The following is a 15,474-nucleotide window of genomic DNA, read 5'->3' as shown; positions in this document are numbered from 1 at the left end:
GGAACAGCAGAGTGATGTCCATCAATCACATGTAAGGTTCAAAGTAGGCATCTTCTTAAAGGAGAAGTCCACTTCCAGAACAACAATTTACAGATAATGTACTCACCCCCTTGTCATCCAAGATGTTCATGTCTTTCTTTCTTCAGTTGTAAAGAAATTATGTTTTTAGAGGAAAACATTTCAGCATTTTTCCCCATATAATGGACTGATATGGCGCCCTGATGTTGAACTTCCAAAATGCAGTTTAAATGCGGCTTCAAACAATCCCAAATGCAGTTGTAAACAATCCCAACCGAGGAAGAAGGGTCTTATCTAGCGAAACGATCAGTTATTTACATTAAAAAAAATAAAATTTAAGTACTTTTTATTCTCAAATGCTCATCTTGTCTTGCAGTCCTTGAACTCTGTGTATTCTGGCTCAAGACAGTTAGGGTATGTCGAAAAACTCTGACCGTATTTTCTCCCTCAACTTCATCCCTCAAATCATTTCAAAATCATCCTACATCACTGCAGAAGTTCTGACCAAGTCGTTGCAAAGTGAACATGCAAAGAAGATCAAACACCCTTAACAAAAAAGGTAAAACAGCGATATAGGATGATTTTGAAGTTGAGGGAGAACATGAGATGTTTTTTGACATACCCTTACTGTCATGAACAGGAACAAGAACAGTCCAGGCAGAGTAAGACAAGACAAGCGTTTGGTATTAAAAAGTATATAAATTGTATTATTTTTATGACAATAACTGATCGTTATGCTAGATAAGACCCTTCTTCCTCAGCTGGGATCATTTACAGCCGTATTTGGCATTTAAGCTGCATTTAGGAAGTTCAAAGTCGGGGCACCACATCAGTCCATTATATGGGGAAAAATGCTGAAATGTTTTCCTCAAAAAACATAATTTCTTTATGAGTGAAGATAGAAAGACATGAACATCGTGGATGACAAGGGGGTGAGTAAATTATTTGTAAATTATTGTTCTGTAAGTGGACTTCTCCTTTAATGCCTGTCCTAAATAACTATTCCTATTGCATCGTCCACTGTTTTGTGAGTTTGTGTCCTATTCATCTGTTTTTGTTGTTTGCATGATCTTGTAGGAAACAGTGTATTCATTCAGAGAAGTTGTTTGACTTCCTGAAGGATTTGGCAGATCAGGCCTCCACTGCATCAACATCAGAATGCAAAACTAAGGGCAAATGGCAGTCACACAGGTACAGTACCATTTATCAAAACACACAGCTGCCCAGCAAATAATGAAAACACAGTGTTTTTCCATACAAGCGCAATCGTTGAAATTAAATTATCTTCTTTTAGGAAACGGTGGCAAAGTGTGTCTATCAAAACCAGGTCACCGGAGAGGGAGGAGCCGCCTCAGAAAGCCACCAATGATCTGGTCATCAACAGTGATTCATCCAGTGTGAGTTACTGTGATTTTACATGAGTGAGTAGGCCTACATAACGTGAGTTATTTGTATTTGTAATCTTGAAAAAATGTTCTTGATGTTTCAGGAGTCTGAGCTGTTCATCTGCTTGGAAACTCATTCACCTTGACCGGGCTTTTGAAAAGGTAAGATCTGCACTGATATATTTTAGAGCTGTCAAACGATTAATCGTGATTAATCGCATCCAAAATAACAGTTAGTGAGTTTTCTTAATATACACATGCATTTATATATACATAATAAATATACACAATTCTTTTGGATTCGATTAATTGCGATTAAACGTCTGACGGTCCTAATATATTTGTGTAAAATTGATGTATTAACAATTGTTTCATATTCATTTCTCCTTTTTATTCTTTTGACAAGATCGAACAATCTCTTGCTGAAAACTGCAGTATTATTTATGAAGACCCAACATCTTTTGGGAGGGGGTGTTATTGTTATTCTTAGCATCTGACTTCATTTTTAATTTGTGAAATTGCTCTGTTGTGGTATTATATTGACCATGAAATAATTATATAATTTTTGTTTTCAAGCTTTCCAGGGAGTTTTAAATTCCGATAAGGAAGAAAATCATTTGTTTATGATATATTGTGAATTTCTTTGAGCAGCTCCACTAATTTTCTTTTCGTTGGATTCATAATTAAAACTGTAGTTTGAACTGTCTAATGCTTATAATCTAACATGATTTTCTAAGTTGTGACTTATGTGATTATATAATATTTATGGATAAAGGTAAATATTTATTCTTTTCTATCTGTCCTAAATGCAGGTCACTGGTTTTGTTACTATTATCCACAGAAGGTTGCAGGGTTCTTTAAGCGGCATATTGTATTTTATAGTAAATATTCTATAAGGTATATTTTAAGATGTCAATATTGCACAATATTGTATAAATATGCATTTTCTACTTCTCTAACCTAACTACTGTGATAAATGACAAGATGAAGAAAAAATGTTTAAGATAACCAAGCATCTAATAATAGGGTAATGCAAAATAATGTCTGAATAAAATATCTGAGGATGATGTTTCAAAGGTACTTTTATTTTAAGTAAATGATGCTCTTTGTCTGGTCACAAAGTGTGATGCAGAAAATATACAAGAAAATAAATTAAACTCAAACAGGCCTCAAACCTTTTTCTGGACTGTATTTTGGGGCAATATATCCAACATTTTCTTGTTGCTGAGTGACCTAAAATTGGTCTGGTTCCCTTTTCAAGCATTTCAAACATTTCAGCAGCTAAAACCAGGCAAACCCTATAAAGGCTGAAATACAGTACTTGCAGTAATACAAAGCAAATAGAAAAGCAGTGATCTAAAAATAACCAGTTGTGCATTCGACATGATTTTCTTTTTAATACAGTCTGTTTGAGACAAAAGAAACGGGCTTCTGCTGCTTATATTTGTTTTGGTGAATAGAAATGAGTAAAAATCACACGTTCATAATACTTTTAGATGGGATGACAAAAATGTACATGAATAATCCATTTCCATCAGAAAGAAACATTAATTAAGTGGTCCGAAATATCTCTTTATTGTTCTTTCTCCAAACCATCTTCAAGAAGATCCAACGTTTCATAACTCTGAGAAAAGCCTCTTAACTTATCAAAAACCAACCAGTGCATAAAAGGCACCGTTCAACCCTGTGATCCTTTCACAGAACAGGACAGGAGTGCCATCAAAGAGTTACCATGCTAAAATAAGTACACTATATTACACACATACACAGATATTTCATACGACCCAAGTCTCTTTTTCAGCACTCGTTTCATTTTCTCATCTCTTACATTTCTGATTTTTCATTCTTTTTTATTTACTGTAAACATCAAAATCATCCAAATAAAGGAACGTGATAATGGAGCAATGTGATGCCTGCTGTTCAGTAGAGTCACATTCAGATCCTCTTTGTTGTAGATGGAGCAAAATGAACAAAAATAAAAACGATAAAACAAACAAAAGAGCCAAAAACGGAGGCCGCTACATCCTGGGCTCTCAGCAGAGTCGTGCGCCGTAGCCAAATGTCTGTTTAATGGCGTGGCAGTAGTACCTCTGCCAGCCATCTCGTGTTCGTTCCTCTTCGCTCTCAGGAACCGCCCGACACTCGATCTTTAACTCTGTCTCGTTACCCTTGTCTGTGAAAGTCAATGTCACCGTCGCATAGTGCTCTGAAATACAGGGAAGGACAGACAGTTAGATCGGCTAGACGCTTCTCAAAGTCAGCTGTCAGACAGTAAAAGAGAGCTGGTAAATACAATATTTATAATGGGGCATGCATCAGTTTATGTATTATTTATACACTACCAGTCAAAAGTGTTTTTATGTGTTTTTTAGGGCTGTCAAGCGATTAATCGCATACAACATAAAAGTTTGAGTTTGCCTAATATGTGTGTGTGTACTGTGTAATTATGTATATATAAATACAAACACATTCATGTATATATTTAAGAAGTAGTATATGTATATGTAGAAGTATATGCATTTATTAAAATTTTTCATATAATTTATATTATATATAAATGAAAATATTTTGTACATAACATTTTCTCTAATTTGTGTGTATTTCTTTATACATAATAATTACACAGTACAAACACAAATATTAGGCAAAGTCAAACTTTTATCTTGTATGCGATTAATCGCTTGACAGCCCTAATGTATTTTAAAGAAGTCTCTTCTGCTCACCAAGCCTGCATTTATTTGATCTAAAATACTATTGTGAAATATTTTTACCATTTAAAATACATGCTGTCAATTTATATTTTAAAATGTATTTTATTCCTGTGATCAAATCTAAATTTTTAGCATCATTCACATGATCCTTCAGAAATCATTCTAATATGATGATTTGCTGTTCAAGAAACATTTTTTATTATTATCAATATTTAAAACAGTTAAGTACATTTTTTTAGGATTCTTTGATGAATAGAAAGGTCCAAAAATCAGCATTTATCTGAAATAAAAAGCTTTTGTAACATTATAAACTATACCATTCAAAAGCTTGAGGTAAAGAAATTAATACTTTTATTTATTAAGGATGCTTTAAATGGATCAAAATTGATAAAGACATTTATAATGTTACAAAAGATTTCTATTTCAGATGAATGCTGTAAAAAAATAGTAAAAATAGTAAAAATATCGCTTTACTTTGGATCAAATAAATACAGGCTTGGTGAAAAACATTAAACTTTTGACTGCTAGTGTACATGTATGAATTTATTATGCTTCTGCCATATAGTGAACTCCACTACCATTCAAAGGTTTCTGGTTGGTAAGATTTTTAAAGAAATGTGCTCACACTTCTGCATTTATTTGATCAAAAAATACTGTAAAAACAGTAAATATTATTACAATTTAAAAGAACAATTTTATATTTGAATATATTTTAAAATGTAATTTATTCCTGTGATGCAAAGCTGAATTTTCAGCATCATTACTCCAGTCTTCACATTATGCTTCAGAAATTACTGGATACTTAAGAAACATTTCTTATTATCAATGTTGAAAGCAGCTGTGCTGCAAAATATAATTAGCTAAATTATGATACTTTTTCATGATTTTTTGATGAGTAAAAAGTTAAACAGCATTTATTTGGGGTTGGGGGGGGGAATGGATACCATTATTAAATGTCTTAAAGAAATAGTTCACCCGAATATAAGAATTTCCCAAAGAATTGCCCATCAAAAATATCTTGTTTTGTGTTCTGAAGGTCGTATGTTTTTGGAACGACCTGAAGGTGAGTAATTAATCTATCACTTTGACTGTCAATTTAATGCAAATTGTCATCTGGGTGAGCAAATTTAGTTTTCTCTTACCACAAGGCCATGAGTTGAACCTCCACTTCATGACTATCTTCTGCTCAGGAACCTGTAAAACCCACAACACATGGCTTCATAAATCAAATCATAATCCAGTCATCACTGTCAATCATCACTGCATGTATTTTTAGCTTAGCCGTTTACTTAAAGAACAGCGTCTCCTGTCATCATGCTTTATGTGATTTGAAATCGAAATCTCACCAGCTCCTGGAACTCTCCGTTCACATTTCCGTCCAACAGGCGAAACTTCCCACCCTTTTCAGCCTCAACCACAGCACTGCTGCGTGTAAAAGCCTGCACCATCTGTAACACGCAATTTGTCATTCTTTTCAAACAAACGTAATCAGTAATGAGAAATCAGCTGCTCATTAAAAGAGAGTATCACTATAGTTAATAACTAACGGGCTGTCGGGTGTGATTGTGGCAGAAGACTCACCTCCTGCTTGAGAAAGACCCTGTAAAGCTCATCTGGTGAGGTGAGGAAGGTGTCTTTTATTGAAAACTTGCAGGTGGGGATTTTTACCCCTGTGTTGGGAGGAGGAGGAGCAGCGCTACATGAGCCAATCTGAAAACACAAACAAATTATAAAGTTTAAACAGAAGCTGCAGAACTTTGGCCTCTCTACTGCCATCTGTGGTTGAAAATAAAACTGCATGTTACTTGCAGAGTAGCTTGTATGTCAGTTGCTGTTCAGATGATTTGATCTGAACATTTTCAACAAAGCATACCCATTGAGGTGAAATCCGTTTTAGTCTGACTGCTAGATTATCACTTTCTCACATCATGTAAAATGTAAACATCAGACACTGTTTGTAGAAAACATGCTGAATGACTTTGCAGAAACATGGTAGTGTTGTTGCAAAGTGCTAGTCAAGCAGAAAAAGACAATATACTGCTGGTCTACACATCTCTTTGAGATGGCAGCATTTAATGCCTGATTACTGCCGCTGCCTCACAAGATGTAATATAATCCAACACAACGTTAACATGTAAGACAACATCTGTGTTGCAAACAAACTCTTTTGCTGTTCTTGTTGTTTTTAGAGTAGGCATACCAACGCAACATCATTGCAATAGAAACCAATCCCGATATTCCGTAAAACAAAAGAGCACTACAATAAACACAAATAGGAATTGGACAGTTGCGACAGACAGTGTGGAGAGTAGGTCTGCCCTCGACTAAAGATTTTTTTAGTAGTCGTTCATTTTTAGGTTTAGTTGACATTAGTCGCACATTTAATAAACAATATAAATTAAAATAATGAGCCTTTAATTGCCTACATAGCCTAATAAGCGCTTAAGTGCAAGCAAAAGAAGCTTGCCACAGCGCACCGGCAGATATAATTATGAATGTTTCAGGGAAAAATAGCAAGGAGACTGCATTAACGTTTAATAATTTATTGATAAACTAGTGCTTTCTTTGTTTTTGGCTTAAGAGATGAAGCTGGTGACACTGACTCATCTCCGCAGGAGTGGATGCGCCTACATTTTTCATACGGATTATATAATCAGAGAATATTTGTTTTCTATTTGAATTGGTTCATTTAAAAGTTGACATTTCACTCTTGATAGATAGCCTATATTTTTCATGTCTGTAAGACAAGTATACATAGAGTTTTGAAGTTTTTGCGCTCAAGTTTACACTCAAGTTTGCCAAGACGGCAGAAAGCACATCCCTTTTGCTTTCATTATTTTACAAAAGCACAACGTTTTGTTGTTATTCTGAGTGCATACAAATAAACAGTCTTTACAGATTCAAAAGATGTATTACTTTTATATGTATGACCAAAAATTACGGAGTATTTTAAGTGCAAGTGAGCGCACCGGCACCTTCATCTGTTCAGCTTTCACATTCCACACAGACACTTGAATAGCACACATTTTTCTAGGCTTACATTAGATTGAGCGGCCATGTAAAGTTGCTACTACTTGCATATTTTAGATTAAAAAAAGCCATATTTGAGATCAATGAATGATAGGCGAGCGTTTGGATGTCCTACCCGTTGTACTATAGCCTATTACCACATTGACTAGCCATTAACGATCTGTCCGTCATGGACTGTGTGACTTCGCCACTTTGTGTGAATTAATTTTGGTCGACCAAGCCTCTTTTTGTCGACTAATAGGGGGCATCCGTAGTGAAGAGTAGATCATTTAGCACAATCGGATATGCACAAAAATCAGATTTGGACTGACACTCTGAACAAGGCTATAGAGCCACCAAAAATTACATCCACTAATATCAATCAGTTGGCTGAAAGATTGTGTTTGCAGATGCTACTTGCTTTGGTATTCGTATTTGACACAAAGTCAACCATGTGGCATAAGTATTCAAATACCTATGGAGCCACTAGATAAACAAATAGATTAAAGAGGTTGTTCACTTCTAGAATGAAAATTTCCTGATAATTTACTCACCCTCATGTCAAAGATGTGTATGTCTTTCGTTTCTCAGTCAAAAAGAAATTAAGGTTTTTGAGGAAAACATTCCAGGATTTTTCTTCATATAGTGGACTTCAATGGGAGTCAACAGGTTAAAAGTCCAAATTGCAGTTTGAATCAAAGGGCTCTACATGATCCTAGCCAAGTAATAAGGGTCTTATCTAGCGAAATGATCGGCCATTTAAGAAAAATACAAATTTATGTACTTTTTAACCACAAATGCTCATCTTGCACTAGCCCAACCTCATGCATTATGTAATCACGTTGGAAAGGTCAGGCATGATGTAGGCTGAAGTACCAACCCAGTGTTAAAGCAAACGTGCAAAGAAAGTCAAACACCCTTTACAAAAAAAGGAAAAACAACGTCAGACAATTTTGAAGTTGGAAAAGAAAATTTGATTTTTTTCACCCTACCCTACCTTTTTGAACTGAACACGAAGAATAACCACACGTGACCTTTCCAACGCGATTACGCAATGCATGAAGACGTGCAGTCACATCACAGAGCTAGTGCAAAACAAGCATTTGTGGTTAAAGTATATAAACTTTTGTTTTTTTCAGAAAACGACCAATCGTTTTACTATCGTAGCTGCATTGAAACTGCAGTTTGGACCTTCAACCTGTTGGGTGCCACTGAAGTCCACTATATGGAGAAAAATCCTGGAATGTTTTCCTCAAAAGCTTTAATTTCTTTGCGACTGAAGAAAGAAAGACATGAACATCTTGGATTTCATGGGGGCGAGTAAATTATCATGACATTTTCATTCTGAAAGTGAACTTCTCCTTTAATTCATAGCAGCATTTAGAAGTACAATTTAAGGCTCACCTGAGTTTTGTTTGACTTGGTTGTTGCCTGGGCTGTCTGCTGTTTTGTCACACCATTGGCTGTTGGCAGGATCATGCCCTGTGTGAACTCTACAAAAGATAATAACAGATTACAACAATCCACATCCCACAGACAACAATGCAGCAGCAAGGCTTTGGCGTATCAGTGAGACTTACCTGTTTTGAGGAAGTCCACGTAGCTGGCCAGCGCAGTGCGGATTTTTTGGGCTCCCTCGCTCCTCATCAGAGAAAGCAGCTCTGTCTCGGGCTCATCTTTACAAAGACTCACACTGATCTGCGAGTGACCCCGAAAAAATACCCAGATTCAATATCATCACTTACACAGTAGATATACTAAGTATAGCTATTGAATTCATAACATCTAACAAACTTTTGTTCTAGATACTTTAGATCGGAGGTTCTAAACCTTGGTTCCAAGCCAAGATTTTTTTTAAAGGCCCCATTTATTTTCTAGTTATTTGAAATTTACTGGATAAGGATTTAGGATAAGTATTTAAAGAAAATATTCATAATTTCTACCTCATAAAACATTTTAGAGCTCGGCATAACAAGAAACATGTATATTCATTATAAAAATATTCATTAAGTTGTAAAATGTTAATAATGCATGAATTTTCCAGGTCTAGAAATCGTACTTTTAAAATGAGGCTTCCTCATATATCCAGGTTTCCAACACTGTGGAAATAACAGTTATTCAATATTCAGTATTCAATATTCAGTAATAACAGTTAAGACAGAAAATTATTTAAAATAAGAAACATCTTGATTTTTTTAGTTGTTTCGTCTTAGTTTAAATCCTTTTAAGGTATCTTGAGGCCTTCTTTAAAACCCTTAGTCTAGTGATGCCACAGTATATAAAAATACATTAACTAGTTATGTAACTTACATCAAGGTCGTCCATGTCGTTTTCATCCGAAAGGTTTGGAACTTCAATATTTCCCTTGTATCTGATGCCTGATTTTGATGTCCCTACACAAACAGACAGTCCAAATCATGTCAAGAGTTTAAATACGTCCTTCCAAAACTGAATAACTGATTCAGTTACATTTTTAATTGGCCATATTCATCCTCTGATCCAAATCATTTTCCTCACCACTCCAGGAGGCCTTTAGATTCCACTCGTAGAAGAATATAAGCTTTCCTTTGCGGTTATTGATGGACGCTTCTCCCTCCACCTTGCTGACCTCTGTGATCTCACACTTGCCTTCTTCATTCTCCACCTGCAACCCCATGAGCAGCTCCTTCAGCTTCTCTGATGACCAGTTTGTAGCGTCCCTCTCGGTCCTAGTAATACAAGGCACATGCATTGATACTCCAGACAACTTTTTTGACCCATGTAACCTTTTATTCTATTAATACGACAAAACCTTTAGATACTCATGAGTTTTCAGAACTTTCAATTCCAATTTCGATATCAGAGCAAAACTACTAGTCTACTATTCTATCAACAACAGTCAGTAAAAAATAAGAACAAATAAACAAATTACAAGCAAAAGGACAAATACAACAGCACAAAGAAAACTGTCCATCAAACAGTGCATGTATGCCAAATTGAAAATTACTTCAATGTTAAAATTCTGAACACTTTAAGACACGTACACTAACAGTCCAAAAGTTTTTAAACAGTAAGTTTTTTTTTTTTTTTTTTAAGATGTATTTTTTTTGGCATTTTTGCCTTTATTGTGACAAGACAGATCAGAACTGACAGCAAGTGATGTGGGAGAGAGAAGGGGGTGGGATCAGGAAAGGTCCTCGAGTCTGGATTTGAACACGGGACGCCCGGAGCGCAACGGCGCTGTATGTCGACAGAACAGTAAGATTTTTAATGTTTTTTAAAGAAGTCTCTTCTGCTCACCAAGCCTGCATTTACTTGACCCAAAAACACAACAAAAACAGTAATATTGTGAAATATTTTTATTATTTAAAATGACTGTTTTATATTTGTGTATTTTTTAAGATGTAATTTATTCCTGTGATCAAAGCTGAATTTTCAGCATCATTACACCAGTCTTCGGTGTCACATGATCCTTCAGAAATCACTCTAATATGCTGATTTGCTATTCAAGAAACATTTACTATTATTATTACTATTATTATTAATATTTAAAACAGCCGAGTACATGATTTCAGGATTCTTTGATGAATAGAAAGATCCAAAGATCAGCATTTATCTGAAATTAACAGCTTTATTATAGACTATATCATTCAAAAGCTTGGAGTGATTACAATTTTTTATACTAAATCATAGAAATTAATACTTTTATTTAGCAAGGATGCTTTAAATTGATCAAAAGTGATGATAAAGACACTTATAATGTTACAAAAGACTTCAATTTCAGATAAATGCTGTTCTTCTGAACTTTCTATGCATCAAAGAAACCTGAAAAAAATATACCCAGCTGTTTTCAACATAATAATAATAATAATACATGTTTCTGAGCAGCAAATCAGAATATTAGAAAGATTTCTGAAGGATCATGTGACTGGAGTAATGATGCTAAAAATACAGCTTTGAAATCACAGGAATAAATTACAATTCTAAATGTAATCAAATAGAACCCAGTTATTTTAAATAGTAAAAATGTTTCAAAATTTTACTGTTGTTTTGGATGAAATAAATGCAGGCTTGGTGAGCAGAAGAGACATCTTTAAAAAAAACATTAAAAATCTAAACTTTTGGCTGGTAGTGTAAAATGATAAACTCCTGACGATGCAACACCGTCAACTGTATCAACAATAAATCAATTCTATACAGATAGTTAATGTGGATTTCCATTTGTCAGGCATTGGTCCTTATAATTAACAGACTGAATTATTAGGCTATAACAATTTAGTATACAAATGTCTTCAAGACGACATTAATGTCCTGAAATTTGTACTTCAACTGGGAAACAGTTTAAATGAGCAATAACTTGTTCATGATTTTTTTTTTTTTTTAAAAAAACCTTTTCCAGGCCTGTATCCAAAAAAAGTAATATTTATTGATTATATTTCCAGGTTTTCCATGACTCAACGGTGAGATTTATTCTTGACAAACCATAGTTTTATGTGACTGTCTTGCTGATTTATATTTCACAATGAGGTCATGGTTGAAACTAGGTTTTAAAGCATTTGTTGACAACTCTAAAAACACATTTAACTTATGGATAGAGATGCTGCCAAACACATGTAACGGTAATGGTTGAAATGCTTGAACTTCCCAAATGTATTACGGTTCCCTCACCTGATATTAGTCACCTATTATATTGTTCACCTGATATAATTACCTTCAAAAACCGCGTTAACCTGATTAACCTCCCATTTACCACACTCTTCCTCAGTAACATTCAGTGTCCATGCTGCTTTCCGCTGCTGAAGCTGAGACACAACCCACAGCGGAAACGATGTGAACTGTCCGACGACAGCAACGGTTGACAACCGAAGTAATAAACGAACAAAAACAACATTTTCGTCAAATGATTCAAATACATCGACAACAAAGCAGTCGGATGAAAGGTGTGTGTAAGCATGGCATGAATAAACTTATGACGACGCTAACGGACCACTAGCCAGGCATCACCATTTCACTTTACAGATAAAATAACCACCAAAACGACAACGAGTTGAGCAATCTCGGTCGCAGCGATCTGTCCTGTTGTCCTAATTATATTTTCTTCGGAGGACAGTGTTCATGAGACAGCTGATTCAAGAGGACAGCTCGGTCAGCGGTGAGTGTGCGTTAGCATTTTAGCATCAAGATGGCTTGAGTGAGTGAATGTGCCGGTGACTCTCACCAGTGCCAGTTGTTGACGTTTGTAGCATCCGCTCTCTCCTCCACGATCCAGCGAGGGTCTCCTTCTCCCCACTTCGCCATACTGATTTAATAGATATTCTGCTGATAATAAATGAAGCCGTTGGTTCTGACAGAATGTGTCCGCCACGAGTGAACTGTAGCTTCTGGAAGCCTCTCGACTGCTGCCTCTGGTTTTGTTGCCCGTAGAAATTACTGGAAACGGAAGTGAGTCGCACTCAAAGCTCTCCGTGCGAAACACTCGCGGTTTGGAGAAGATTCCGCACGAACCTGTAACACTTGAGACACCTACAGTAGCATCTGTGTAGCTGCATAGAGAAACGTGCCGTAAATATTGTTTTGTTGGTTGCTATTGTACTAAAAACAAATTTTGTTTGTCTGTTTGTTTTTGGAAAATGAACCATGGCAGTGACATTTACTCTTGGAAATACCTTTTTAGCAACACGTAAATTATATAAGAATTTAGCTGACCTTTTGAAATGTAATATGCAGAATGGCAATGTAAAATGTGTGTATATCGCACATTGCTTGTCTAAAAATACGGACCTTGTTTTTGCAATCGCACGAATGATTAAGACAAAACTCGCCATTATGCAACGAATTATACGTAGTGACGTCAAAATGAAAATACGAAAGGCAATTATGCATTTAAAGAAAATTTAATTTTAAAGGGGTCACTTTGGTTAAAAATTCTCAATGGTTGTGTAAAACAACACCCTTTACCTTACCAAAATCACTCTGCAAAAATCATCTCATTTTGGTGAGGCTGCTTTAAATGCAAATGAGCTCTGCTCGCCCCACCCCTCTCTTCTCTCTGTGGAGAGACGAGCCTGTTTACTTTAGCGGCAGTTAGCCACGTTTAGCCGCTAAACTTGCTAACTAGCAGATTATTATTAGGAAAGGCGATTGCAAAGATTCATAAAAAACCCTTATACTCACTTCTGCTGTGAGTGAAGCTGGATCACGAATGATTTGCGCGAACACAGACACATTTATGTAGATCAGGAGCGCATTCCCTTCACAAACAAACATAATCCACTGCATCTTCAGCGGCTCAGATGTCGGAAGTAAATGACGACCACTATATTCATTATTACATCCAGCAACACATCAATCGCTCAATCGGAGATATTCTTTGTCTAACTTACATCCCTGCTCCGGCATCAAAACATGGAGGTCAGACTGTTACAACTGATCAGATTAATTAAAAACCACTGCATGGATTTTTACCATTATTTTTACCATTATTGGATTTTTACAGGGTAGATTTGTACATACACTGCCAACACACATTAATGTTCAAACAACATGTAAAAGTGAACTTAGCATCCGATGACCCCTATAAATGATCATTTACGTTTTTTTTTTTTTAATTTATTATATATTATTATTTTTTTTTTTATTTAAATATCAACTAATATGAAACAAATAACCAGTAAATATGAGCAAAGGCAGCTGTTAAAATAAAATAAATCTGCATAATTTATCTTTTTGATCTTTCATTCATACAATTCACAAAATTCTAACCGATCATTGCATTAAAACAACTGAAATTGAGGGACTACTCATGTTTTTCTCCAATGCATGTTGGCCATAATTATTGGCACATCTACATGCATCTTATGCGGAAAATATCTCTTAAGTATATTCCCATTCATATTTAAATATTTTAGCACATCAGGGTGACTAGGAGCATAAAATTCAGTCCAGTCATGGCTTCCTGTTCCACAGGATTATAAATATGAGGAATTCAAAAGATAAATTCTCTTAAACATCCATCACAAGAATATAGTTCTGATGTGCAGAACAAGATTGTTGAGCTTCACAAAATACAAAGTGGCTGCAAGAAAAAGAGTTAAAGCATTGAAAATCCCCAATTCCACCATCAGGGCAATGATTAAGAGGTTCTAATCAAAGATGTTTCAGATCTGCCTGGAAGAGGACGTGTGTCTATATCATCCTAATGCATGTTGAGGACAGTGGTGTAATGTAACGAAGTAATAATAAGTATTAAAATAAGGTGTGCGATTATACAGTATGTGTTCTGCGATAATATGGTAAGTATTGTTGTAATGATTGTGCGATCTGACATTATCAAATATCAAGTATTACTGGCTATATCACCAAATCACGCTCGTTGATTGATTAGTCTATTAAAATTCCAGACATTCTAAATTGTAGACGGCAAAAACGCTTCTGCATGCTTTTTATATTTGTATAATTTAACATAGCTAACTTAATCTATATCACAAAGAGCAGTTTTTCTGCAGATGGCAGCATAACACATTTAATAATCATTTTATACAAGTTCAGTAAAGCAATAAGTGACTTACATTTTAGACATAATATTGCTTGTTTTTGCTCAATTTTGCCAACATAAATAGTTCCAAACAAAGATCACAGCAGTTTTGCGTCTCTGAGCAATGGACGGTGTTTACTTATTGAATGAATCCGCTTTTTGCACGAATCGGTTGATAAAAATTATTCAGTGATTCACTCATGAACACACCCTGCGTCCCAATGTGCATACTATCCACTCTATCTGCCCTAAATAGTATTGAAAATTACTACTGTCATAGAATTTAGGATGGATAGTATGCACATCGGGATGCATGCTCAGTCAAAAGCTTTGTTCTTGAATGAATCAGCCGAATGAATCGGTTGAATCTTAATGACTCACTCATTAACAGTCACTTGCTGATACCTACTGGTGGTTTCAATTTCACACTTCGACTATTTTTTTTTCATGTCTTAAATTATTTAAAATATCAGTATTCAATGTTTTATGTTAAAAACAAAAACAAATCTGTAACTGCAGTTTAAATGCATCCATGTTCCCTCTGAAATACATTAAACATCTAAATGCTATTTCAGATGCAGATTCCATAAATGTTTTCTTATGTTGGAATGAAATACACTAAGTACTGGATGAAGTGATTCTTATTCTTACCCAAAAATACAACATGGAAGAAAGAGTTAAAAACAAACACAATCTTGCTACTCAAGCTGTGCATGAACATTTATTTATTTGCTTCTTTTCCATTCTGCATTTACTTGTACTTTTACTTTCAATACTTAAGTATGTTTAAGATGAAAAAATACCTTAAGTACTTTAAGACTTTTACTTAAGGAATATT

At 35.1% G+C, this 15,474-nt stretch overlaps 2 protein-coding genes across 3 annotated transcripts in view; one reads left to right on the top strand and one right to left on the bottom strand.

Annotated features, from left to right (window-relative positions):
* Positions 1-2,472, top strand: part of LOC127179981 (dr1-associated corepressor) — a 5,300-nt gene extending 2,828 nt beyond the window's left edge. Inside the window, exons 3-7 of one of the 2 annotated variants that reach the window (XM_051133855.1) lie at positions 1-31; positions 1,096-1,209; positions 1,313-1,415; positions 1,508-1,565; positions 2,216-2,472. The exon at positions 1-31 is cut by the window's left edge and continues 63 nt beyond it. In XM_051133855.1, coding sequence (XP_050989812.1) covers positions 1-31; positions 1,096-1,209; positions 1,313-1,415; positions 1,508-1,549 — 290 coding nt within the window. In that variant the 3' untranslated portion in view covers positions 1,550-1,565; positions 2,216-2,472. Of the gene's footprint in view, positions 32-1,095; positions 1,210-1,312; positions 1,416-1,507; positions 1,566-1,809 lie in introns of both variants that reach the window. The other variant, XM_051133854.1, reaches the window with a different exon arrangement.
* Positions 2,468-12,570, bottom strand: ahsa1b (AHA1, activator of heat shock protein ATPase homolog 1b). Its single transcript, XM_051133852.1, has 9 exons — positions 12,321-12,570; positions 9,641-9,831; positions 9,434-9,516; positions 8,704-8,821; positions 8,528-8,616; positions 5,696-5,824; positions 5,461-5,562; positions 5,257-5,308; positions 2,468-3,609 (listed from the first exon to the last, which is right to left on the bottom strand). Exons 1-9 carry the CDS (start codon positions 12,398-12,400, stop codon positions 3,437-3,439), a joined length of 1,017 nt encoding a protein of 338 aa, XP_050989809.1. The 5' UTR covers positions 12,401-12,570; the 3' UTR covers positions 2,468-3,436.
* Positions 12,571-15,474: the final 2,904 nt, after the last annotated feature.

This window comes from Labeo rohita, chromosome 17 (genome assembly GCF_022985175.1).
Source record: "Labeo rohita strain BAU-BD-2019 chromosome 17, IGBB_LRoh.1.0, whole genome shotgun sequence".
Taxonomy (NCBI): Eukaryota; Metazoa; Chordata; class Actinopteri; order Cypriniformes; family Cyprinidae; genus Labeo; species Labeo rohita.
This window is presented reverse-complemented; position numbering and strand designations above follow the sequence as displayed.